Genomic DNA, 24,309 nt, shown 5'->3' on the forward strand with positions numbered 1-24,309 from the left:
GGAAAACTGTGTGCACAGGGGAAAGAGAAACTGAGCAGACAAGGATCTCACAGTGCAGTCAGTTGATCTTTCTCTGGTTAAAGTTTTTGAAATATTAATAAGTACAAAATGTTCAGACAATGGCTTGAGATGAGATTCTGCCCATTAAAAAGGGGAAAACTAATGTCGAGAGGGAACCTTTTGCACAAAACACTGTACAGAGCTGGTCTGTGAACCTGTTGTAGGCTTTTGTATTTTACCAAGGGTTCCAGTTTTAGTTAGGCATGTCCTGAAGAAAACACAACGAGCTTTGTTTGCAGTACTTTAAGTATCAGCTGGTACATTCATACCATCCACGTATCTCTCTGTTCCTGCTTTGCTGTCAAGATAATACACCGGAGCACTTGGGTGAAGGAGTAATGAATACCTCATGTAAGCCTGATACTTTCCACTCCCTCCGTTTGCATGTCCCTCCCTCATGATAAGACTGAAACATCCTGGTGTTGACACTTGCCTGTGTTTGTTCACACGCATGCAGTCGTGCTCTTGCTGAGTCCCAGCACTCTTACCTTTCACTTCTGTAGAAAGACATTTTGAGATTCAAAGGAGGATGTGAAGGAAAATGAGGTGTGAAGATGAGAAGCCAGCGGTATGTTAGATTTATTTCGATTTTATTTATGTCTTCAGCTTTCTGAAATGCTGTTTTTCTAGCAAAAGGAGCACAGGTACTTCAGTGGTTGCTTTGCTGTGTCAGTTTGCTATGGCCTTTGGACTTTATATTAAAGTTCATCCGTAATGTTTTAGCATTGTGTGTGTGTGTTTTTCTTTTTTTTTTTTTTTTTTTATCCCAGGCTCCCAATGAATGCTTGCTGAAGAGATGCTGTTTGACTTTGTGTAGTGGCTCTGCATTTTGTTAACAGATGAGGAAAACGAATCTCAGGGCTGTGAAGCAGAGCTCTTCCCCTGACAAAGTGCACGTTAAACTTTAGCTGTTGAATCTCTGCAAGGTCTGCGAGACCTCGTACCCTGATTCAGCATGTTCATGTGTCAAAGACTGGATGTGAAGAGAAAACTGAAACCTCTAAGCAAGTTTTATGATGCTCATGCTGAGGGATGAGTCTTCCACAATCATGCAAGAGCAGATCGTGTTAGTCTCTTGCAGGGCAGCAAGGGATGCCGGTGTTAACTTGGGACCTGCCAAAAATCTGGCAGTTTGTGGGGGGAGCGGTGCTATGAAGGGGTGAGGGCATTTTTCATAGGAGCAAGCCCTGTAACTGATACCCCTTGGACTGTGCTGGGCAGGCTGGCTCTGGGCATTCCCCAGCAGCTGGTTACCTCCTTTCTGAAGCCTCTCTGCAATTGCAAGCAGGGAAGCTGCTCCAAATCTCCTTGCAATTTTTATGTGGAAATTTGGGGAAACCTCAATTTCTCTCCTTACCAGAAGTGGGAATGTGTGTATATGTTGTTTCTGGGGTTGGAGTCACAGTATGTTAGTTCAAATGAATGTCTCATGGTTATTTTGGGGTTAATTGAGGTCCCAAAAAATGTTGGTTCTTCTCCGGCCCTCTGTAAAAGGGGTTAAAAGCTTTAAAATCAGCTGGGTATTAATGTCAATTAAAGAAACCTTTAGAGATATTTTACTGTTCTGTTATTTGTTTGTTTTTCAAATGTGAAAAGTGCAGATCTTTTTCACTTATCACACCCTCCCTATGTACGTAAGCTGTTACAAGATGATTTGGGACTTCGGGATAATTTTACCAGGCTGGTATTTAATTTTGCTGATTTGACCTCTGCCACTGCAACGAGAGAAATAGAAGCCACCTTCTTAAAAAAAAGCCGGGTGCCTGAACAGCCTTGCTTGCAAGAACGTTAATGTAAGATATCCCGACGATATTATGGCAGGGGGTCTGGGAGTATTAATAGATCTGGCTGAGGTGCAACAAAGTTGAACCTAAATCAGTCTTGCGGAGTCAGCGTCTGCCTTGTTGCACTCTGTGCTTTGCGTGGCAGAGCTGGACGTGGAAAAGATCGCTCATTGCTTGCATTAATAGCACGGCCTTTGTGTGCAGAAATGATCTTGACTGGGGAGAAGGGATTTGCTTTTCTTTTCCTCAAAACAATAATTTACGAGGGTGATAGCAGGCTTATTTGTCTTTTTTTTTTTTTGTAGCATGCTAGTGAGAACAACTGTTGTCACTTATATGACTGTTAGGAGGTGAGTGTGTGTTCACAGTGCACGGAGTTAAAATAGTTCTGTTTCTTTCTGTTGGTAGTTAGCTTGAAAGAAGAAGGAGACGTGGGCCTTCGTTCTTGCTCATAGCTCTGCAAGTACAAAGCTGCATGCCAGGCTTGGTGATGCTAGTAGGGGATCTAACAGCCTGAAACCTAGAGCTGAACTAGCTGGGGCCGGGATGTGGCTGGGTAGTTGGGAGAGGGGAAGGGGCTCAATAGCTGTGGTGTGAAGCAGGTGTTTTAGTGTTTAGTTACTGTGTTTTACAAGAAATGTAATTACAGGTTGGAATCTGGTCTTTTGTCTTACTAACGACTCATTTGCTTCCTCAAGCTTAGCTAGGTTTCATCCAAGTCACTTGGAATACAAAATCTCTGAGAAGCTTTTTTTCTAGTGAACATGAAAGTGTTGAAATGTTGCTGTATTTATTGATTTCCCCCTGTACTCGGCTCTGGTGAGGCCGCACCTCGAGTACTGTGTTCAGTTTTGGGCCCCTCGCTACAAGAAGGACATCGAGGTGCTTGAGCGGGTCCAAAGAAGGGCGACGAAGCTGGTGAGGGGCCTGGAGAGCAAGTCCTATGAGGAGCGGCTGAGGGAGCTGGGCTTGTTCAGCCTAGAGAAGAGGAGGCTCAGGGGTGACCTTATTGCTCTGTATAAGTACATTAAAGGAGGCTGTAGCGAGGTGGGGGTTGGCCTGTTCTCCCACGTGCCCGGTGACAGGACGAGGGGGAATGGGCTAAAGTTACGCCAGGGGAGTTTTAGGTTAGATGTTAGGAAGAATTTCTTTACTGAAAGGGTTGTTAGGCACTGGAACGGGCTGCCCAGGGAGGTGGTGGAGTCACCATCCCTGGAAGTCTTCAAAAGACGTTTAGATGTAGAACTTAGGGATATGGTTTAGTGGGTACTGTTAGTGTTAGGTTAGAGGTTGGACTCGATGATCTTGAGGTCTCTTCCAACCTAGAGATTCTGTGATTCTGTGATCTTTGTCTTAAAAAATAAAAAAGTTGCTCGTTGGAAGAATAGGATGCTGGCATAAAAAGCCTGTCTTGGAGTGCATGCTTGGATTGCGGCCAAGTAATGAGCTTCCATAGGAGCTTGTTGGCAAGCTTAGGTTTTTGCTTGGGATCATCTTATGTAGGTAAGTAATCTGTAAGCCTGGTACGCTCGGACAAGTTTCAGACAAAATGTTACTGTTTTAAATTATAACTGAGCAGGTATTTCTGTACAACAGCTTCTTGTACTTAAAATATTTGAAAAATCCCTAGGAACGGGATTCTTTACTATTTCCTTTTTTAATGGTTAGCCTGATGAAAAATATTTTAGGAAATACTGACAATGATGGACCAGGGAGTTGATCATCTCCCTGTACTCAGCTCCTGTGAGGCTACACCTCAAGCACTGTGTTCAGCTTTGGGCCCCTCAGCACCAGAAGGACATGGAGGCCCTGGAGTGTGTCCAGAGCAGGGCTAAGAAGCTGGTGAAGGGCCTGGAGCACAAGTCCTGTGAGGAGCGGCTGAGGGCACTGGGGGTGTTTGGTCTGGAGCAGAGGAGGCTCAGGGCAGACCTTATTGCTCTCTGCAGCTACCTGAAGGGAAGGTGTGGGGAGCTGGGGGTCAGCCTCTTCTCACAGGGAACTGGTGACAGGACCAGCGGGAATGGCCTCAAGTTGTGCCAGGGGAGGTTCAGGCTGGCAATGAGGAGCCATTTCTGCTCAGAAAGAGCAGTCAGGCACTGGGACGGGTTGCCCAGGGAGGTGGTGGAGTCACCGTCCCTGGGGGTGTTCAAGGAGAGGTTGGACGTGGTGCTTGGGGACATGGGTTAGTGGTGGCAATGGTGGTAGGGGGTGGTTGGACCAGGTGATCTGGGAGGGCTGTCCAACCTTAATGACTCCATGGTCACTACCCAGTCCGTATTATTTCTGCCTGTAGCTGTGTTGTTTGAAAGCGCTGTTGTGGCTGGGCAGCAGAGGGGCTTGGTTTAGAACTGCCCTGGTGCGGGTCTGACCCGCGTCCTAGGTAACGCTGACTGATCACAGATGGAGATCTCTGAGACGGGAAGGAGCGTGGCAGTCTGTGCCAGTGCTTATCAGAGGTTTAAACTGCCCTGATAGCATTTGTTCTCGAGTCGCTATTAATAGCAGGGCCTACAGATAGCTCTGGATGTGATAGCTGACAACTTTCCTCATCATATAGGCAATGAATGAGCAGAAGTGTTTCTATTTTAAAGTCAGCTTTGACAAGTATTAGAACTTCAAAGAAAAGCAGTTCGTAGAAAATAACCTTGGGGAGAGTTACCACAAGAGGCTGAAGAGGAAGAATAAACACACGGCTGCAACCTGAAGGATCTCCGATAAAGGACGAGGCTGGTTTTTCTGAGCCAGCTGTGCTCAGGGGGATTTGTATGAGTTTCAAACCTCTGTGTTTAAGCTAAGGGTGCTAATAAACCTTGGTGGAGTGCAAACTGAGGCAGGTCATGAAGGGAACGATCTGGTTTGAACTTGGTGCGAATAGTTGCTGCTGAAGTGTTGGAGGATCTGCAGGGAAAGAAGAGAAGCTCTGTTGAAATGAGGTTTGTGCTAGGAGGTGGTGTGCAGTCACGTTTCTTCTAGTGATGAGGAGGGCAATCTGGACTATAGGGAAAGAGGATGGAAGGATGGTAATGGCAACAAGAGCATCAATGTAGATTTTTACCTAGCAGAAGTTCTTTGAGGAGAGTATTAGAGCATCCCCTGTGTGGAGGTTTCTGAGCTGAAGACCAGAATTTGCACAAAAAAAAAAAAGTCTGTGGCTAGCTTGCTACAAACTGCCAGTGGTAGTTTTCTGAAGTGGCAGGATCAAAGACCTAACTTTTTATTTTTTATTTAAGTTGGAGCTTGTGACCTTTTGTACATGGTGTGATAGGTGTAGAGCATTGAACGGGCTGCTTCAGGGGGTCAAGTTTAAATCAAAAGTGATGCAGTGCAGTATCTTAGAAAGCTACGATTACAATAAGTTTACATACATTAATTCAGATTTCTTATATTATCTTTTTAAAAAAAAACAAAATATTAGTGGGGTTTCTGAATTATAACTTCACTTTAAGTTCAAGTATTGTTCATGTCAATGTGTGGTCCCCAGAAGTGAGATGTTCTGGGCACTTGATGTTCCCTCAGATAGGGTAGCATCTGCATGATCTGCACAAACACTGGCTGAACTGATGCACTTAACAGTAAACTTTCGCTTATGCTAGCTTTAAACAATTTGGAAACATCACTAATAAAGCGATTCTCCTTTGTATCTCAAAGGGAGCAGTCGAAATCTAGAAAAGCTCCTTCTCTGGGTGTGCAAGATTGTCAGCAGTGCTAATTTAAAGGATTTTGGCTGTGCAGTTGATTATGGATTATGTCAATTTATCAATCTAATTCTTCCTGGGAGCTCTTCAATAAATCATTGTTACCTTTTTTTTTTTTTTTAGTTTGAAGTAGGAGGGTGATATGGTAGCCTTGCCACTCTTTTTCTCCATATTTTTCAGGGAATTTGGGGATAAGTTGTGATGCTTAGTGGATTTTCATGCCTTTGATTAGAAATGTCAGCAAGCTGAAGAATGTGGACTTAACTAAAGGGTTTTTTTGTTTAAAGTAAGCTGTTAAGAACAGACTTCTTAATCTTTGTTTGGGGTGCAGGTTGTGAGCTTGGGTCCATCCTGTCTTTAAAAATAGCCCTGAGAAAGAGGCCATGATAGTGGAGGAAGGTGGTAAATTACCAACTAATGAAAACCAAACCACACGTCTGTTAAAAGTGTCTTGTAAAAAGATATGCTGCAAATTGTTTCTCCTCCAGGGGCAAGAAGACACTTGAATAAAACAGAGGTAGCTAGTCATCAGAATGTGTTTTTAGGCTTGTTGCAAGCTTTCTAAAGTACTTCTGATGTTTTCTTTCTTGCAGAGACTCCAACCGTCATGTTAAGGTAAAGCAGAAAAGTGCAGTGCTGAACATGCTAAAGAAGTTGGACAAAATAAGGTTCAGAGGTCACAAGAGAGATGAGTTCCTTGATTTAGCAGAGTCTCCAAATGCTTCTGACACTGAATGTGGAGATGAAATCCCGGTGAAAATACCTCGAACATCAACCCGAGACAATGAAGAGCTGAGAGACCCTGTAAGTACTTGGTTTGTTTAAATATCATTTTGTTATATTGTTGTCACACAGAAAAAATAACAGAAGTTTGTAATTCCCTGCCCCCATATTTTGGATATAACAGTTGAAGATGTGTGGATTAGCAATAAAGCTGTTTGAGTAGGCTTCTCTTTTAAGGAAAGATCAAAGTCATTTCTTAATATTAGGGTTCCCTCTTTCTGCTATTGCTTTTAGATGTAGGTTGAAGGGTTTGGTGTGCTTTTGGAGGGTTTGATAACCACGGAGGTGCTTCTGAATGGTGTCAAGTTTTATTTGTTGTGTTCAAACACTAACAAATAAATATGAAGGAAAGACTTCTGGATGCTTTTCAGCCTGAGAGACTCACACCTGCTCAGATGCCACTGGCCAGAGCTGTAGGCGTACAGTTTCTGGTGGCGTCACTTAGAGGGTCGTGCTGCCTCGCTCTGTGCTGTGATGTTGTGTCCAGAGACACTGCCCTGTCACAGTGCTGGCTGAACCCTCTGCAAGACTCCTCAGTTATGACAACTTTTTGGCATGTGGAAGCAGAAGCATCCCAGTAGAGCTGTCATTTTTAAACGGCGAATGCTTCAGGAGATGTTGAATATTAGTTTAAGAAAAAAAATAAAAAAAATCCTCCTTTAACTTCTGAAATGGCTGTGGGTTCCTCAGCGTGGACTCGTGGGTACAATCTAAATTACAGCTTGGCAATTTAACTGTTGAAGCTGGAATTTGTAGCTCTCTGGGAGCTCACCACTCAGTTTTTGTCCCCACGTGTGCTCGGTCCAGCTGCTGGCTGAACGCTCACATTTCCAGCAGCACAGGGCACGCTCACTGCTTGGAGGAGTTAAACTGAAAGATTTCAAAGTGTGTAAGGTTGAGCGTTTCCTTTGGGGTTGGCAGCTTGTGTCCTTCTCAGTGGCTATGAGTTTTCTGCTGTTTGTTTTTAACTAAAATTTTCTTGTATAGCATCACGTACAAACGCTTATATGGAGCTGTTTTACCAGATTTTTCCTACGATCACGGAACAAACAAGTGGATAATGACAGAGCGTTTTCTGACACAAAAAGTCTATTGTATTCATATCCTCAAGCTCCTCACGCAAGGAAGGTCTTTTTGAATGCCTTTCCTTCGCTTTTATTGTGCTGAAGACATCTGTCACTTGTTAATATGTATGGATTGTATATGCTGAGTGTACTCTTTCTGCCCGTCCAATGTGGTATTTTCTGAGTTAGTTTTAGGTAAATACTGGCTTATTTTCATTAAATTTAGGCATTATATTAACGTGGGGAGAGCAGGGAATGTATCCAGTCAGGACAATGTGGATGGCAGCATTAGGAAAGACCTGAATTAAAGCCCAGGTAGTATTTTCTGTATCTCTTTAGGAGGACAGTAGATGCAAGGTGGTATGGCCAAAGGAATCATGTACTAAACCTACATTTTTGGCTAGTGATAGAGCCTCACAGCTGTGGTCGTGGTGGTCTCTACTTTCTCAGCACATAGAGCTGAACAATTGGAGAAAACAATCTGAAGAGACCCGCGCTGCTCTCTGGCTGATTAAGCAGGCTGTCCTGTTCTATCTCTGTGGGATACAGCTGAGCACAGTTATTTAAAAACAGAGGGAAAGGGGAGGGGAAAGCAGGAACAGTATCAAACTTGTTATTCTGCCCTGCTCATGGAGTTAGTGAGTTCCAAAGCCAGTGTGATGCTGGAGCTGGGTAAGAGCAGCAGCTGTGCTACAAACACTGGCAAAACAAGCAAACGTGTATGAGGAAAGAGATCTGGAGTATAAGGGATAGGTTTCACACGGGAAGTTTGGGGGATTAGCACTCGGCTCTGGCAGGCATCTGTCCCCCAAGTGCTGCTGCCCATCCGTAAAATGAAGGGTGAAGAAATAATCCTCTGTGCTGCAGAAGTGATCGAAGCAACAAAAGTAATTCTTGTATTTTTAAGTCAATATTAAGGCAGTGTCTAAGACTGGTTGTGCAGAGGGATCCTTAATTATTTCTGTTTCCTACTGCCATCAGATTCTCGAGTTCTGCCTGAATTATTTTTAATTCAGCGACTAAAACTCAAACCTTAAATTGCTTATAGAGGGTTGTTGTCTTTCACAGGCTTTGAAAGCAGCACGGCATTATGCTGTGATTATGCTGTCTGGGAGAGGGGCCATGAAAAGACCCAGTTGTGTTGATTTCTTCCTGCTGAATACTTCAGGGAGTTGTTCAAAGCATGCAGAAGTCAGTGCAAGTCTCGTGCATAAATGGAAGCTAGGCTGTATGTCTTTTCATATACGTGCGAGCCGGTGCTGTACTTTTACTTCTCTTGCTTAACTGTTTCTCTGAAAATCTGCGTGCAGAACTGGTGGGCTTAGGAGGGCAATATTAGTGGCTTAGAAAAGAGCACAGGCATGCACAATTTGAGTCCCAGTCCTCTTATCTGCATCTTCAGTACCCTGATGTCATTGACTCCTCTGTCAGCCATTCTCTTGTCAAAGGCTTCATCTCTGCCCCCTCCACTTTTTTTTTTTAATTTCCAGTCTGGTGTATTAATCGTTACAGAGCCATTAAAGGAAGATCTTGGTCTCTTAGAACAGTGCAGCACAGTCACATGAATGAAAGGCCCTTCTGTGCCGTGCCTCAGGGGTACAGAGGGCGCATTAGAAATGTGCAGATTAGCTGCCGCTTCTTTATGGATGTGTCTGAACTCGTCAAGCATATGCAAAAAGTTGCCACAAGTGGAGGTTTTAGAGGAAAATGCCTTGTCGATAAAGCTTGTAGCTGCGGAGCTCTGTCTGCAAAGAAAAGCATCCTCTGGGATATAGCTCCAGGAACTTGGGTGAGTGTTCAGGCACAAGCCACAAACACAGCAGTGAGAGCTAGACCCAGCGCTTCACATCCTACAGAAGTAGCATGTGCAGAATTTCCATCCTCTGAACAGACAGAAAGGATGCTCAGATAAGGGAATCTTACTCCCTGTCTTACAACTGTGAGCTTTACCTAGGTAGTTCTAGAATAAGCATCCAAACGGGTGTTTGGGTAAAGCAGCAGCTCCATAAGAACAGCTGGTTGCTGCTAGGAGAGCCCTGGAGTTTGAAGATTTGTTATTTCTCTTTGAATTCTGTTCTGAGGCTCTGTTCAAAATGTGTTTTGCCCTTAATTTGAGCTAGCTTGCTCTCAACTACAGGCTGTCCATTTCCTTGTGTGGGTACTTCTCCTGTCTCTTATTTAAGTGCCCTTACTAGCTGCTATTTCTGGGATAACAGATAATTTCTAGGGTTTCAGTGGGTACCTGGATGCTGTGATCGAATCATGGCCCAGACAGCTGTCTTGGTTAACAGGTTAACTCTTTCCTTAGCATCTTTCAGGTCAGCAGCTTCCCAGATTCTTCCTTCTTCCCACTTTAGCAGTAGATTTTTGTAGATGTTGGACATTCAGCACCATATGCAGCTGTTATTTTGGCGTTGTTTTGTCAAAACACCACAATCAAAGGAATAAGTGGAGTGGGAAACCTGGTCCATTCCAGCTTCCTTGTAGTGAATGTATTAGCATTGGTCATGTTGTGATGTTGGAAGTTAACATAAGTTGTGAATTATGTGAATAATTCACATTGCTCGTTTAATTAAAGTCCCATGAATTCAGTGCTGTCAGTTTTCTATTCTGTAGGTGTAACACAGGCTCCTTTCTGTTAATCCCAGTTCTTGGATTTGGCGGCACCTAAAAAAGCTTTAAAACACTGCAAATGTTCAGGGAGCGGGGCTGTACCCTGAAAATCCCAGCCCTTCCTCCTATTTGCCAGCTCTGGCTTGCCTTGCCTCTTCTGAAGCTGTCTCATCATTTTGTGCTATAGATGAATTTCTGTCCTGTTAACATGAAAAGTGTTCCATTTTTATAAGAAGGAGAAAACACCCAGTACTGCGTGCAGCGAACTCGCTGCAGCGGAGGATCACGTCCCCCTGGGCAGAAGGGAGAAAGAACAAATTTGTGTTTCAGCCCAGGGAGGTGCTGCACCGAACTTGCAGCGAGAATTACAAATTGAAGCTCTCTTGTACCTGGCATATTGTGCTGAAAGCAGTCTAATCTACTTAGGCAAGTTCCCTGGCAGTGCACTAGGATTAAATGTGAATTATTATGGCACAGAAAACATTAATTTAATTGCTGTTCCAGTACAGATTGGCTTTTCCTGAAACATGACAATTGAAAACTCAAATATTTTTGTATCGGTTGCCTCAATTACAACGATATGAAAATACAGAGAATGATGCAAACATTACGGTTAGGATATTAAAAGTCTCTAAACCGGGCTAACACTAGATTTGTCTTTTTTTCTTTTAAAATTTATGCAAAATATGGCAGTGCTCTGGGAGCTTCCTGGTAGGGATGTGCTTCCCAGGATAGCTATGAAGGAATAACAGTTCCCACAGATGCTTTCTTGTTCCTGAGCAGTCTGGCTGGGTGTCTCTCCTTTCCTTACACCAGGTACACGGTGAACCCCTCTTAATGAGAAGACTCCACGTGCAATGTCAGCTGAGAAACCCAGGGCATTGAATTTCGTAGCATGTAGATATACAAGGAAAGTAATCCAGGAGTTGAACGCACCGTGGGCCCTCTTCATGTAACGTGAGGGTTTTCCTGGGAGAGAGGAGTCAAGGGGAGGTTGTTACGACTGAGCTGGAGCCTCCCTAGGTCCAGCAACCATTGCCTTGGACAAATTGCATCTAAAATGCCCCTCCTGTGCTGCACCAGCCTTTGCTTCGTTTTGGGAATTGCTCCTCTCTAGCAGGTTAATTGCAAACCTGGAAATGAGACTGGCATCTTGTTAGGTAGTCCTAGAGAAAAATCATCTCTCTGAAAGAGTCGGACAGTTGCATTTCCACGTAATGCTGAAACGTACGGGCAGGCAGATCCGTATTTGCTCGGTGGAGAAGTTACTCAGAGCCTTGCTCCAGGCACGTGGTGAGGATGCTCTCGGAGCTCAGTGCACAAAGCAAAACGCCAGGGCTGGCAGGATGGAGGGGGACGTGCGTGGGGAAGGCAAAGGTCCAGAGGTGCCGTCACAAAAAGCCCAGACTGGTGATGGCTGTGAAAACGTGTCTGTGGGTCGATGAGGTGCGGTTTTTCAGATCCGGAGCTGTGTGTGGCTTGGAGCAGGAACTCAGAGCTCTGACAGCAGGTTACAGGCACGCTGTCGTCACTAGAAATCTGCCTTTGACCCCCCTGACTGCAGCTCTTCCTGCCCGACTCTGTGGCATTTTGCTGTCCTCCCAGGCGCTGTGAAGCCCTCCTCGCTAAATAATACTGACTGCCAACATTTTAAGAGGGTTCTGGTGTCAGATACTGCCCAAGCTGAGAAGGCAGAAGGGGGTGGGAAAGCAGAAATCTGTGGAAGGCTTGAAGGCTTTTACTGAGTCATGCAGAAGCAAGAAAGGGCACCTGTATGGTGAAGTTTAGTTAACCCAAGTCCCTGAACTACCCTACAAAGGCAGCAGAAGAAAGCAACGTTATTACCCAGTTAACACTGGCATTACAGGAACATTTTTTGTTAACCTGTGAGTGGAGTCAATTATGCCTACCCCAGGCAGAGGTGGGGAGTTTTTTGCTGCAGGGGCAGGCGGCTGACCTAGGGTGAATGTGAAAGCCTCGTTCCTTATCTTTCCAGCCCATTAACGCCTCTTGACAGAGCAAGGTGTGTTGGTGTGGAGAGAAATGTGTGACAGAGGAACCATCTGCTTAAATATCTCCCATATCCCTCCCCTGTAAATGCTCGGGTTTCTGAGCACTGCTAGGTTGTATTCGTTAGTACCCCGTGGTGTCACTGATTTTGGAAAGAGGGCTCTGTTTGCCACCAAACTTGTCTTGCTGTAAATCCTCCTATTCTGGTCAAACCATTTCATTATTAGAAAGCAATTGTCTGATCTTGCTCCTAGCACTCTCCGCAAGCAGCCCTAGGTTTTAACTTGTCTTGTTATTTTTTCCCTAACTTAGAAGGTCAGTGTGAACATTTTGGGTTAGTTTAATTACACATACCTGCTGATTTTTAACCCATTAACTAATGCCAGATTCCTTGGGTCTAACGCTTTAGCAGATGTACACGTCTGTAGACTTTCCAAATGAACCCTTTTTACTCTTATCATCATGTTCCCAGTGTTTTGTGCACGTTTTGCCTTTTCCTGCTTCCTAAAAGGTTCAGCTGAGGAATCCGGGGCTTTAATTAGGTTTAGCATCATGGAAGAATCAGACAGGACGAGGGGGAATGGGCTAAAGTTGCACCAGGGGAGGTTTAGGTTGGATATTAGGAAGAAATTCTTTACATAAAGGGTTGTGAGGCATTGGACTGGACTGCCCAGGGAAGTGGTGGAGTCACCATCCCTGGAGGTCTTTAAAAGATGTTTAGATGTTGAGCTCAGTGACATGGCTTAGTGGAGGACTGGTTAGTGTCAGGTCAGAGGTTGGACTCGGTGATCTTGAGGTCTCTTCCAACCTAGACAATTCTGTGATTCTGTGATTCTCCTAGCTGGGTTTCTGAAATGCAGCCCATCTCAGAGTGAAATAACTCTGTGCATCTTCCCCAAAACCTAGAAAATGTATTTTAATTAACTTTCTTGTAAATTAGCTGAGTTTATGTAAGGATGTAATTAAACCGTCATGGTTAAATGTATGTAACCGACTGCGGAGAGCAGTCCAGTCTCTGTATGTCTTCAGAAGTAAACGGGGTGGGGAAATGCTTAAGATAAATCCATTTTTGTCTTAAAATCCTTTTCAGGATGTGGGTTCCTGTAATCTAGTGCTTCAGCTTGGGGGGTAAGCTGTTGGAGAAGCTCCTGTAATCCTCACTGATGGATTTAGGGCCGGGGGAACCGCACACGGGGCCTGAGCCTGCACTGGTGAGGAGGTGCCCTCACCCACCCTTTCCCCTGCCTTTTGAAAATGCTCACTTTAGGAGAAATGGGCAGCATCACCTGCCTTCTGCTGCGTGGGCTCATTTTTTTTCCTCTCTGGCTTTGTGGAGGTGGCAGTTGTCACTGCTGTTCTTCTGAACTGATCACGTTGCTCTTTAATTCTTGTGCTGGGCACTATTTCCAGCACTGGGGGGGCTGTTGGTGACAGCAGTGAAGCAGGCAGGTCACAGTCTCCTGACTTCCCCCTCTTGTGGTCCTCCTGGAAGGTCTTTTGGGCACCGACCACATCCCTCAGCAGTAAGCGGGCAGTGCTGGAGGAGGGGGACTGGGCCCCTGCTTGCAGAGAGGCTGCAGTCTGCACAGTTACACATTGCATAAATGTTATTGCAGAATACAACATGTGCTCCCTAATAACTCTGTGAGTATCTAGAAAACGATTTCTCCTGCTAGTTTCACCGTATTATATGTAAAGTGTGTTGCATTCACCCTTAACTGAATGGGAAGAGGAGAGGGATAGTATAAATACGCCTTTTTAAACCAGGTGAAGAAAAGATACATGATGATGCAGCAGAACTGTTAAGGGGGCCAAAAAATCTGTTTTCTGTAACTCCCTGTGGTTGCATAAGTGCCATCTGTAAATCTGCATGGGAGAGATGCTGTGCACTGCATTAGTTTCCACTCATTTTGGTAGTTTGACGCCGAATAAGAGGCATGCCGACTTGTTGATACTTGCATGTTTCTCCCATGGCCGTCTGTTTACTGCCCCAGAAGTAAGTTGATATATTTAAACGACCCAAAAATGTGCCTCTGAGCTGTCGGTGAGTTCTGTCTGTCTTACAGGCTGGTCCAGGGACCATCATCATGGCTTCAGGAGTCCAGGATTTTAACAGAACGGAGTCTGACAGACTGAATGAGATCAAAGGTCACCTGGAAATAGCCTTACTGGAAAAACACTTTTTGCGTAAGTATAAAATTAATGTTCCATGGAAATGAGTGGCTTAGGTCTGCTGGAAAACAAAACAAAACAAAAAGCTTGGTGTATTGGTGTAGGTTCTCCAAAGCTGCAAAAGCAGGCATCAGAATTTCGTGGGGTGTTGATGCATGGATAATGCATGGGCAGACATTTCTGTAGGAAGAACTCAGCATTCCCAAGGTTACCAGGTCATTTAAATATTTTTTTCCTCATTGCATTCCTCTCAGTATACATCACGGCATGACAAAAGCTGCTTATGCGGAGTCTCACTGTTGGCAGCTTCAGGTTATCTTAGAATTAACTCAGCATTATTGGTGATTGCAGTAGGTGTGCTTTGTCTAGTCATAGCTGCAAGAAATAAGACTTCTGAAGGGACAACCAGTGCATTCCCTTGTAAGCTGTTTCGACAATTAAAGTAGCATAAAACACATTTCTTTAGTAATGTATGGAATATTGGTAAGTATTTCTGGTATTAAAATAAATAAAATGAAAGTATTTGTAGACTTTGCGTTATGTGTTTGGTTGTATATGTATGTGTATGAATGACTATGTGTATGTTGGTGTATATATGATAAAGTTCTCGTGCACAGGTAGAGGCACCTCTTGGGATTTTGGGGACTTTTGGGATTATATTTCAACAAATCCGACTTTGGTCGTTAAAATAACAACAACAAAAAAAGGAAGATGAGCATTCCTTTAAGTTGATGGAAGCAGAGATCTCTAAGTAGAGATCTTGCTCAATTGCTTCCCCAGATGGTGACTTTAATGGATAATTTTTGAACTTCAGATTAGGAAGGCTGTTTCTGTGGGCTCAAGGCTTGTTAAATGTTTTCTGAAGGTAAAAATGACAAGGTTATAGATTCTATTCAATAACTAGATTATAATCTAACAATAAGTTAAGACTTGTAGTTTACCTTCAGCATGTTCTCAAGGACTTGGAATTAATTTTCTGTGACTTGTTTATCCTTTGACAATATTTCTTTGATGTTTTATTCCCCTGAGTGCAGGAGGGAGGTGTGATAAAGAAAGCTGGACAAGAATTTATAGTGAGCTGATACCAGTTTCCACTGATACCTGGAAGAGATATCATGATTGGTTGTATCAATCAAAAACTGAAAGCTCGGAATTGGCTTGTTGCTTTCATGATTTATTTCAATTCTCATTTGTCTGTGCAGTACAAAGTTACCTTGTACTTCCTACGTTCCTGAAGATGTATTGCTTAAGCTGCTGTTAACAAATTGTTCTTTAAACTATATGGGACCTGTCTGATTTCTTAATATAATCTGGTGTGCAAGAGAAATGGTAGGACTTCCCAGAACTGATTTCTGGTTTGAAGTAGGATCTACATATTGCTACTAAACCATTGTACGGTCACCAAACACTTCCATAGCTGGCAAATCCATTTGCAATCTTTAGTTTGTGGTTACAGTGACTGTGTAGGGCACGTGGTTTTGCAAATATTTTCACTCTTCAGGTTCATGCTGTAGTCTGAAAACCTTCTGATCAACCACTTCAACGTTTCTAGCTGAATGCTTTCCTTTTGGAGGTTGTTTGTTGTAAACATCTCTGCAAGGTAATGAAGCTCACTGTTTCATGTGGACTTCCATCAGATGTTTGGAGGTTCAGGCCAACAGGGGTAGTTCTGGTGGCAGTCAGTCCCCCTCCAGCCCTTAGTGCTGGGTCAAGAGCTCTTCACTGAAGCCTTAAATTTGCTTTAGCTGCGCTTAGTCTTGTCCTGGCAAATTGGTTGCAGCTCTATACAGAAAAACAAGACAGAATGGTCAGCTGGTCGAGGAATAACCACAGTAAAGCTCATTTCTTACTCCTACCCCTCTCAAAATTTTGGGCTGAAATGCGTAACTGGTGTTTGCCAGTTGGAATGAAGTAGGAGCCAACTTTTTGGGTATGGTTCCTGTATTTGTTAATCTCTTCCTTCTTTTCTACGAGGTTAGTGTGTTTTCTTTTTGGTACTAGAAATGCTTCATCATATTTTTTTTCTCTTCCCCAAATTGAACTGACAGTGAGCAGAAAAACATTCTTGAAATGTGCAGTTTGTTTGCTTTAATTTGCCCTTGGAAGGAAGCCTGTTTCTTTTCTAATCATGCTGCTTCAATGGATGGATTTTTAGAAGGCGGTTAACTCAGCCATATTTGCATACTACTACTATATTTTTAATATGGAACACCTTGAGGACACTTTTCTTGAACTATATTTTTACCTAAACAGTTTGACACTTCCTCATATTCCATTTCCACCCGTTAGGTATATTCTTCACTGTGCAGGATGTGTATTGTGCATGGTACAGCTCCAGCTTGGTATTATGGCATAGTTGCAAGTGTCTGGCTCAGGGAGAAGCAAGCTGCTGGTCTTCTCTAAACTCTATTCACTCATAAAAAGGTACAAGTAAAAAGTGCAGGTTGGCTCAGAAATGTTTTCAGTGAAACACATCCAGTCCTAGCTGTAGCCTCTAAAAGCCAGAGAGGAAATCTAAAGAAAATACTCGGCACGCACACTTGTCTAAATGGAGGATGTCTTCGTCTAGGATGCCAGATGAATCCCTTCCTTAATGGCAATATAAAAATCCAGGGAGGCGGAGCAGGAGAGGATTATTTATTAATTTATTAGCATGTTGCATTGCTGTAAATGCAAGTAAAATGTGGCTGGAAACGTGAGGATTTTAATCTCCAGGCTGACAAGAGGATGAGGCACGAGGAGGAAGGGATCTTAGATAATGACATCTTAAACAAGGGAAGGATCATCTTGACGCTTGCAGGCAAAAGGGCTGAAGTTGCTTTTCCTGTCTGTGCAGGAATGTTCTCAGTCTGTCTGTTAATCCAGCGGGGCCTTCTGAGCCTTGTTCCAGGAATGATGACAGCAGGCGTTTTGGGGCGAGCGAGGCTGCACCGTGGAGTGGATGACTCAGTGATTCATTCCTGCAGAACAATGCCGAAATGCCTGCTGAATGAAAAGAGCAAAAAGCTTCGTCTGCTGGAAACACCAATGGAAGTGGAAGAAAAAAAACTGGTTTGGGGCTGCCACCGTCATAATTATACATTTGTAATGGGCTGTGTGTTAGTACAGCCGTGTTTTGGTGCCTACCAATGCTACCTGGGTGCTTGCTGCGGGTCAGATTTGGTCTATGGTATACATGGATATGTATATACAGTAAATATATATAATATATACATAATAATATGGTTTATATTTATTCTCTTGAGCCATGCATCACTTAATATAGACGAACAAATGGTTGAACACCTCTTATGATGTACAGCACGCTATGACAGATAACTTGTAGTGCTTCCATTTCAAAACCTGGTTGTATCTCATCAAGAAATAACAGCTCTTTTGCTGCTCTTGCATTTGGAAGACAACATGGTAGGCAGTATCTTTATGTTTGCACCTCACTGAGGGAAATGCTCTGCTTTTCTTCTGCTGCTGTCTGTGCCTAGTTACGGAGGGCAGTTCTGCAGCTGGTACCAGCGCTGTGGTCCCGGTGCTAGAGGCATGTTTTGTGGGCCTGCATGCATCCTATGGCTCCTACTGTTACCTAATCCTCACTCAGGGATGCTCAAACCTTTTGCAATGCTGATCTTAGCAGCTCAGGGAAGAGGAGGTGGCAGCAAGCAAGCGTAAACAACCCAGGTGGCTTAGGGAAGAGGGTGAGTCAGGAACTGATGAACTGCAGAAACCCTGCATGAGGATGAAAGGCTTGGGGAGGAAATAAAATCCTCTCCCACGAGGGTTTTGCATTCCTCTCTGTTCCACAGGCCGGGGCAGGAGTCCCTCGGGACATAAAACAAACAAACAAACGAATCCTACTGGGTTTGGATATGATTTTCATAACAGTGTTAAACTGCATTAAAAATGCTTCTTTCCTATTAAAATTCCTGCTGAACTTCCCTCCCTTCCCTTCACTCTTGATTCTCACATGCCTTTTTAAACCATGTATATTTAGTATTAGTTACTGCTAACGGTTCTTTTCTCTGACTTCTGCTGTTTTGGTGTAAGTGACCCAGAGATGGTTTTTAAGAAGAACAAATTAGCAGAACGGAAGGAGAGCTCCAGAAACCCGTGTGTGGTCTTCAGGCAGATCTGGGATGTTAGAAAGTGGCCAGCTCAGGGGTAGTGTGTGTGGTACTGGTGAGTGACCAGCAAATAAACTACACTAAGAAGTCCTGCTCTGCACAGAAATGCTGATGGCTCCTGGAACAGCCATAATAATTGTATGCAACAAACACATTTGACTGTAAAATGAAGGCAGAGTCCTGTTACAGACTGTGTCAGAGTGCCCTTGGTGTGACTGCTCCTGATGTGAGAGTCAAATACCTGCTGCAGCAGCAGAGCTGGATAAGGGCAGAGGAGCAGTTTCAGTCCATCGTTTCTGCTGTCCTCTTACTGACTCAGCAGCCTACAGTCACCTTTGGTTCACAAATCTAGGAGTAGACTGAAAGCTGATAATGCAGCATGGGCTTCTGAAGCTGGTGCTGGTGAACACCGAGGGTGTATCGCATGCTCTGCACCTTCCCCTAAGCCTTGTCTCTTTCAGCTTCACACCCTGGGCTCCCAGGTGCTGATAGGGGTGTTCCTGGAAGATCTGCACATGTCCCTCGAGCCTGTGAAGTTTCTCTGGTGATATCTGTAGTTTGCGTACGAGGACTTGTGGGGAATCTTCCTGAACTTTTTCCCTGGGCACTCACGTCTTTTTCCTTGTTGCTTCTGTGAGCCTGGGCTCTGCAGCAGAGCTGTCTGCTCACCAGAGCTGCTCTCACTTCTGTATTAAAAAAAAAAAAAAGCAATGTTCAGATGATTTTCTAGGACTGGCTTCTCATAAATCTGTGGAAGGTTTCTTAAGAGGTGTCAGAAAGCTTTTGCTTATACCCAGAGATGCTTGCATAACTCACCATGTGTGTTGAGTTCATGTCTAACATTTCCTGGAGAAAAAAAGCCCTCCAAAACTCTGGCTTCTTTTTCCTATAAACGTTGTCGGAAGAAGAAATTGTGAGCAGGCTGGGCCACATGTCTGGGGCTTGAGACTTCAGTGCAGCCCCAGGAGGATTCAGGCCTCCATTTCTTGTCTGCAAGGACTGTGTCTAGCAGGTAGAGGATCTTGCTTGCTCTCAGCTTGGCTTCAAAAGCCTGGGCTTGCTAACCTCAGGGGAAGGAAGGAAAGGGAGTCCAGCCCAGCGCCGGCAGCAGGATGGAGTCCTGGGCTAGTCCTGTTCCAGGGCCACCTTGTGCAACCTCCCTGCGTCACTGCCCCACACGTGCCTATAGAAGGTGCAGGAAGGTGACAGAGCCTGGAGGGCCCAACCCAGGAGGATCACACACTGCCTTTGTGGGGCCCATTAATCACCGTGCTGACACAGGTGGGTTGTTTCTGCTTCCGAAACTTGCTCCTGCACTGGCTCTTACAGGTGCCACCTACACATTGCATCACGTAGACACAGTGTGCTCCTTCCTCCTGCTGTTTTTGGGTTCCTGGCTTAGCTTCATGAATTGCAGGGCTGGAGCTGGTTGAAAGCTCAGACAGGGCAGCACTGCTGTGCCTGCCCCTTTTGTATAACCAGGCCAAAGATTTTGGGAGCTCCATGCAGAACCTGCCCTTCCCTGCTCGGCTTAGTAACACAAAAGTCTTGGAAGAGTCTGCTGCTATTTCTGAGCCAGGCGTTGAAATGTTTATAGCCTGTTTCGCTGCTTCTGCCAAAAACAAGGAGTGAAAACAGTTCCTGCACCAGCGACAACATTTTTCACAGCTCCCTTCATTTTAGATGGATCTGCAACTCTGGTGACATTTTTATTTTCTGAAATTTCTGAAAATCCGTAGAGCAGCAGTAGTTCTCATGACTTTTCAGCTGACAAAAGTGTATCTAGCAATAGAGAGCTTCACACTTCGTGTTTTGAGAGGGGAGTCTGTCTCAGTAAGCTGTTGATTTTTAAGGTAGCTGGCATATTTTCAGGAAACTTTTAAAAGTTGAAATCCTTAATAAAGGTGAAATGATCCTGTCTCTTGTGTCTATAATAGCATAATGATGCTCCATTGAAAACACTGCATGTAAATGTAAAGTAACTAATCACTTGTTAGCGTAATTACTCTGTACATGCCGTAGTAATGACAACCGAGTTCTTTTTAACCTCACCCACTCGAAGTGGGATGCAAGAGGACTGGTGAGGGAGTAGGCTGGACCGGTTTGCACAGGGGAAGATCTTGCCAGATAAGAAGCCCTTTTAGAATTAGGCTTCCTGATCACGTGAAACGGGGATGCTTTACATAAAACTCTGCTGTCGAGGTGAGGAATGTCGTATAGTTGAGCAGCAGGCTGATAGTTCAGGCTCTGCCCCCCTGCTGCTGCTTCTGGATCAGCGTTGGCTTATTTCCTACCAGCGCAGAGGGAGGCCGTGCCGCTCCCTATGAGCTCCTGGAGGCGTGTGCTAAGAGACTCCAAAACTGGTCCCCAAAAGCTATGCTCGTTGCAAGTACTGGAGCAGGAACTCTGCCTTTGGAAAAGCAGAGGCACAACAGAATGACAGGAAAACAAACAAACAAAAAAAAATAGAAAGGAGAAAGGAGGATTGCTTATCTGCCAAACTTGTGTTAGGTTTTCTTAAAGAGAATTAGCAGCACTGTTTCTGAAAGTGAGGGGTCACTTCAGTTTGATGCGTGCATGTAAACCAGGCTGAGCTGCAGAAGGGTTTTGGTGAAAATGTCTGTCTGTGCTTCTTTCTTCTTAATCTGTGACTATTTCATTTCTCCACACTACCAAAATGCCTGTATAAATGCAGTAGGAAGGAGAAGAGGATATGCACTAGATTGATGTAGTTCATCTTTAATGCATCCTGTCTGCTTTTCTGGCTTGGCGTAGCAGCTGTATTCCCATTAGAGAATCTTTTCCCCTGTCTTTCTGTGTGAAGGAATCTTGCAAGCAAACGAGATCTGACCACAAAGGAAAAGCATTGAGTTGACAAAACAAGATATTTTCAAAAGGAATAAAATGAAACTATGCCTTTAGTCTTCCAGCTTTGCTGACTCTTTTTTTCCCTTTATCTTATTAGCATTTGAATATCCTACTTTTTGTCCCCATGCATTGGTTGGTTGGATTAAAAAATATATATATTCAATTCTCTGTATCATTATTTTCTTCTATGCTTCACAGATAATGTAGTTGAACAAAGATCAGCTGCAGATAAAATACTTCGGGGTAAGTCTTTTAGAACAACATGAAAAGAAGTTTCTGAGGCAGGAGGAATGAGAGATCTTGAAAAGCAGTTGAATGTGTGGCGAAAGCGTTTTGATCCTCGTACAGTAGTAGATCGTGCAAGGTGGGGATTTTTGGTTGGTTGGTTTCTGCATTTACTGGTGATTTGACTTTATCCATACGAGGGCTTCTTTGCTCACCTACAACTCCTCAGTGCTGAATAAGTAAGATAAAACGAAACAAAACTTCACTTTTGCTGTGGAGGTTTTCATTGTAACACCAACTGCTGAAGGTTGCATAGATAAATCTGAGCCCTGAAATGGCTTTTCTTGGCCTAAATAATGCTTTCACTGACACCTTAAACTGTGCTTTTAGAGGAAACTGTAGTTGCAACTTACTGGGAGTAGTTTTTGTATAGTGCTCTTTCTGATGCTGTAATGTTGGCTGCACTTCCACGCCTCCTCAAAAGAGCGGTGGCACCCCTGGCAGAGGGATTCCCTGAACTTGCAGGTAGGTGAGGATGGGAAGAGACTGCTGCAAATCTCTCTTCTCATGCCCGTGGAAGAGCACCTCTTCCTCACCATCGTCAAACCAGGGTGCTGGGCTAAGTAGCTCTTCAATTTCACTCGATACAGCTGGTTAAATGTGCAGCTTGTATGACAGGGTCTGCTTAATATTGCTTCATGAAATATTTGTGGCAAAATAAATAGGGAAAAAATAGCCATCATCTCTGTGCCTGAGTTGCCATAAAGAAGGCTCCGAGTTAGCCAAAGTCTGAGAGTTTCTCCTTCAGTTTAACAGAACATAACCCCCCTTCCTCCTACTTATATAAAATTAAATGGCATTATATGGTATTAGTCCTCATACATCCGTTACCAAAACAAATTCTCAGGAAGCACCTGGCAAAAGAGGGACCAGTGATGCTGAAACTCATCATTATGTCTTAGTAAGTTCAACGGTGTCTTTTTCTGAATTAAAGGGAGTAGGAAAATAAAGACAACTCTAAAGGAAAAGATAGGTTGGCTTTAGTCTGTTGGTGTGCAGAGATAACAGTGAAAATAGTAATAATAATAATAAAGAAAAAAGATCGTGGGACTTAAAAGTCAGAATAATTTGGATTTCCACCTTTACCGGATACTATTCTTAGCTGCAGAAAATGTCATGAAGAACTCTTCTTGTACTTTAAATGCAGTCAGCTTACAGTATTGTACTGAATCATTGTGCTTATAGTACCTGACATTTTTATAGTAGGAAGGAATTTGTAAACCTGTGATAACACCACATGCTGCATCTTCCACCCTATTCCCACCGTTGCTGCTCTGTCTGCTGAGATGACTTTCCAGACTACTCCTTGTCCGTCTTCTTGGAGAAGATCCATGAAGAACAAGAAAGCTGGTATCTGTTTTGCAAGTGACCACCTAAGCCCACAAGACAAAGGAAAGATTAGATGGTAATCCTGGCCTCTTGGGCTTGTGAGGAGAGGTGTTTTGGTTCTTCCTTCTTAGAATGCTAAGGGTGGTCTCCTAAGCAGGTGAGCTTCATGCTTCCTGTGTAGAAGTCTAAGCTTGAAAGGGTGTGAACTTAATTAAGAGGTGGCTTAAAGAAGAAAGAACTGCTGATAAAGAGGAGCTGCTGGAACAGAGGTCTAGGTAAGCCCTTTTCAAGCATCTCTCATGTGAAGTAGAAGAATGTCTTGTGAAGTCTGGTATCAAAGGCTAATGTGTTACCTGGAGTCTCTGTGGTTCTCAAGTCACTAGTGGAAAGGATGTATGCCCTTATGGGGGAGGAGAGGCAGAAATTCAAAGAAGAGGTCATAAATAATACACAATTTAAGCTATATCCAGTTATAGCTGTGAATTGTGGACTTGCCTGCAGAAATGAATTACAAAATAACTATAAACAGAAAAAAAGAGGTTATCGAATTATTTCTTTTTGATGGGTCCTTCCTCCATCACCACTGCTGGGCAGACAGCAGATGGTGTTCTTTGGACATGTCTTTGCTTTATGACACATGGTAAAACATTTCCTTGTGTGTCACAGCACTGTTCATTACTGCTGCAGTTCAGGATAAAGAATAAAAGCTTTTCAATATCTATGGAGATAAAAAAAATATATATCTATTTTCAGACTTCTAACATTTTGTCTGTAATGTTGTACAGTTGGCTTACTTGGGACAAACTTAATAGTGGCTTTGCATAAGAGTAGGGAGTCTGGCAAGGGGAGAAACTTCATGTGTTGGAGGTAACTCTGGCTCCATCAGCACTGCTGATGAGATCCAGTTTGATGGTGTGGTTGGGACTTGGTGTGTTCAGTACCGATCAGACAACATCCTTGAACTCTAGCAATGTGCAGAGGGTTACAGGAAGATTTGCCATAATTAACATACACGTGGAAGAGCTGTTTCTTTCTTACTAAGTACTGGTGTTTCCCTATGTAAATATGACAGGATGCCTGCATGATTTTTGGCATTTGTAGTTTTTAACTTGGTCTCTTTGATTTAACAGTGAACTGATTTGGTAGCTGTACACAGCAGTTTACAGCCTGATCTCTAGGCTCTCCTCCGGAAGAAATTTTTCGTCACTCTGTCCTATGGGAGGATTTTGCACCATACCTGTAGGCCTACAAAGGAATGCTATTATGTAAAGTAGCTACTAGGAGACTCCCTAATCCCCCTCCAATCCCCGTATTAAGGGAGACATCCGCTTTACTGCACATGCAGTATTGAATTAGGAACCTACTGCGTCATGCCTTCCAAGGCTATTGTAGCATCTTTCTTTTCTGTATACCACTCAGATTTTGTTTGGTCTCTCTGAACTAAATATTTTAGTATTTGAGCTTTTCAGCAAAACATTTCTTACAACAAGTTTGTGTATTCTGAGGAGCAAAATTAAATTTTTCAGTTGTT

General features: G+C 43.7%; 1 protein-coding gene across 7 annotated transcripts in view; it reads left to right on the forward strand.

The window, feature by feature from the left end:
- GRAMD4 (GRAM domain containing 4) overlaps window positions 1-24,309 on the forward strand; it is a 78,766-nt gene that overhangs the window by 18,655 nt on the left and 35,802 nt on the right. For 5 of the 7 annotated variants that reach the window (XM_027458742.3, XM_021275535.4, XM_072032919.1 and 2 more), the window contains 2 exons: window positions 6,133-6,343; window positions 14,076-14,196. In XM_027458742.3, coding sequence (XP_027314543.1) covers window positions 6,133-6,343; window positions 14,076-14,196 — 332 coding nt within the window. Of the gene's footprint in view, window positions 1-474; window positions 629-4,352; window positions 4,778-6,132; window positions 6,344-14,075; window positions 14,197-24,309 lie in introns of those variants that run through there. The other 2 variants (XM_021275521.4, XM_072032913.1) reach the window with 2 other exon arrangements.

This window comes from Anas platyrhynchos, chromosome 1, assembly GCF_047663525.1.
Source record: "Anas platyrhynchos isolate ZD024472 breed Pekin duck chromosome 1, IASCAAS_PekinDuck_T2T, whole genome shotgun sequence".
NCBI lineage: Eukaryota > Metazoa > Chordata > Aves > Anseriformes > Anatidae > Anas > Anas platyrhynchos.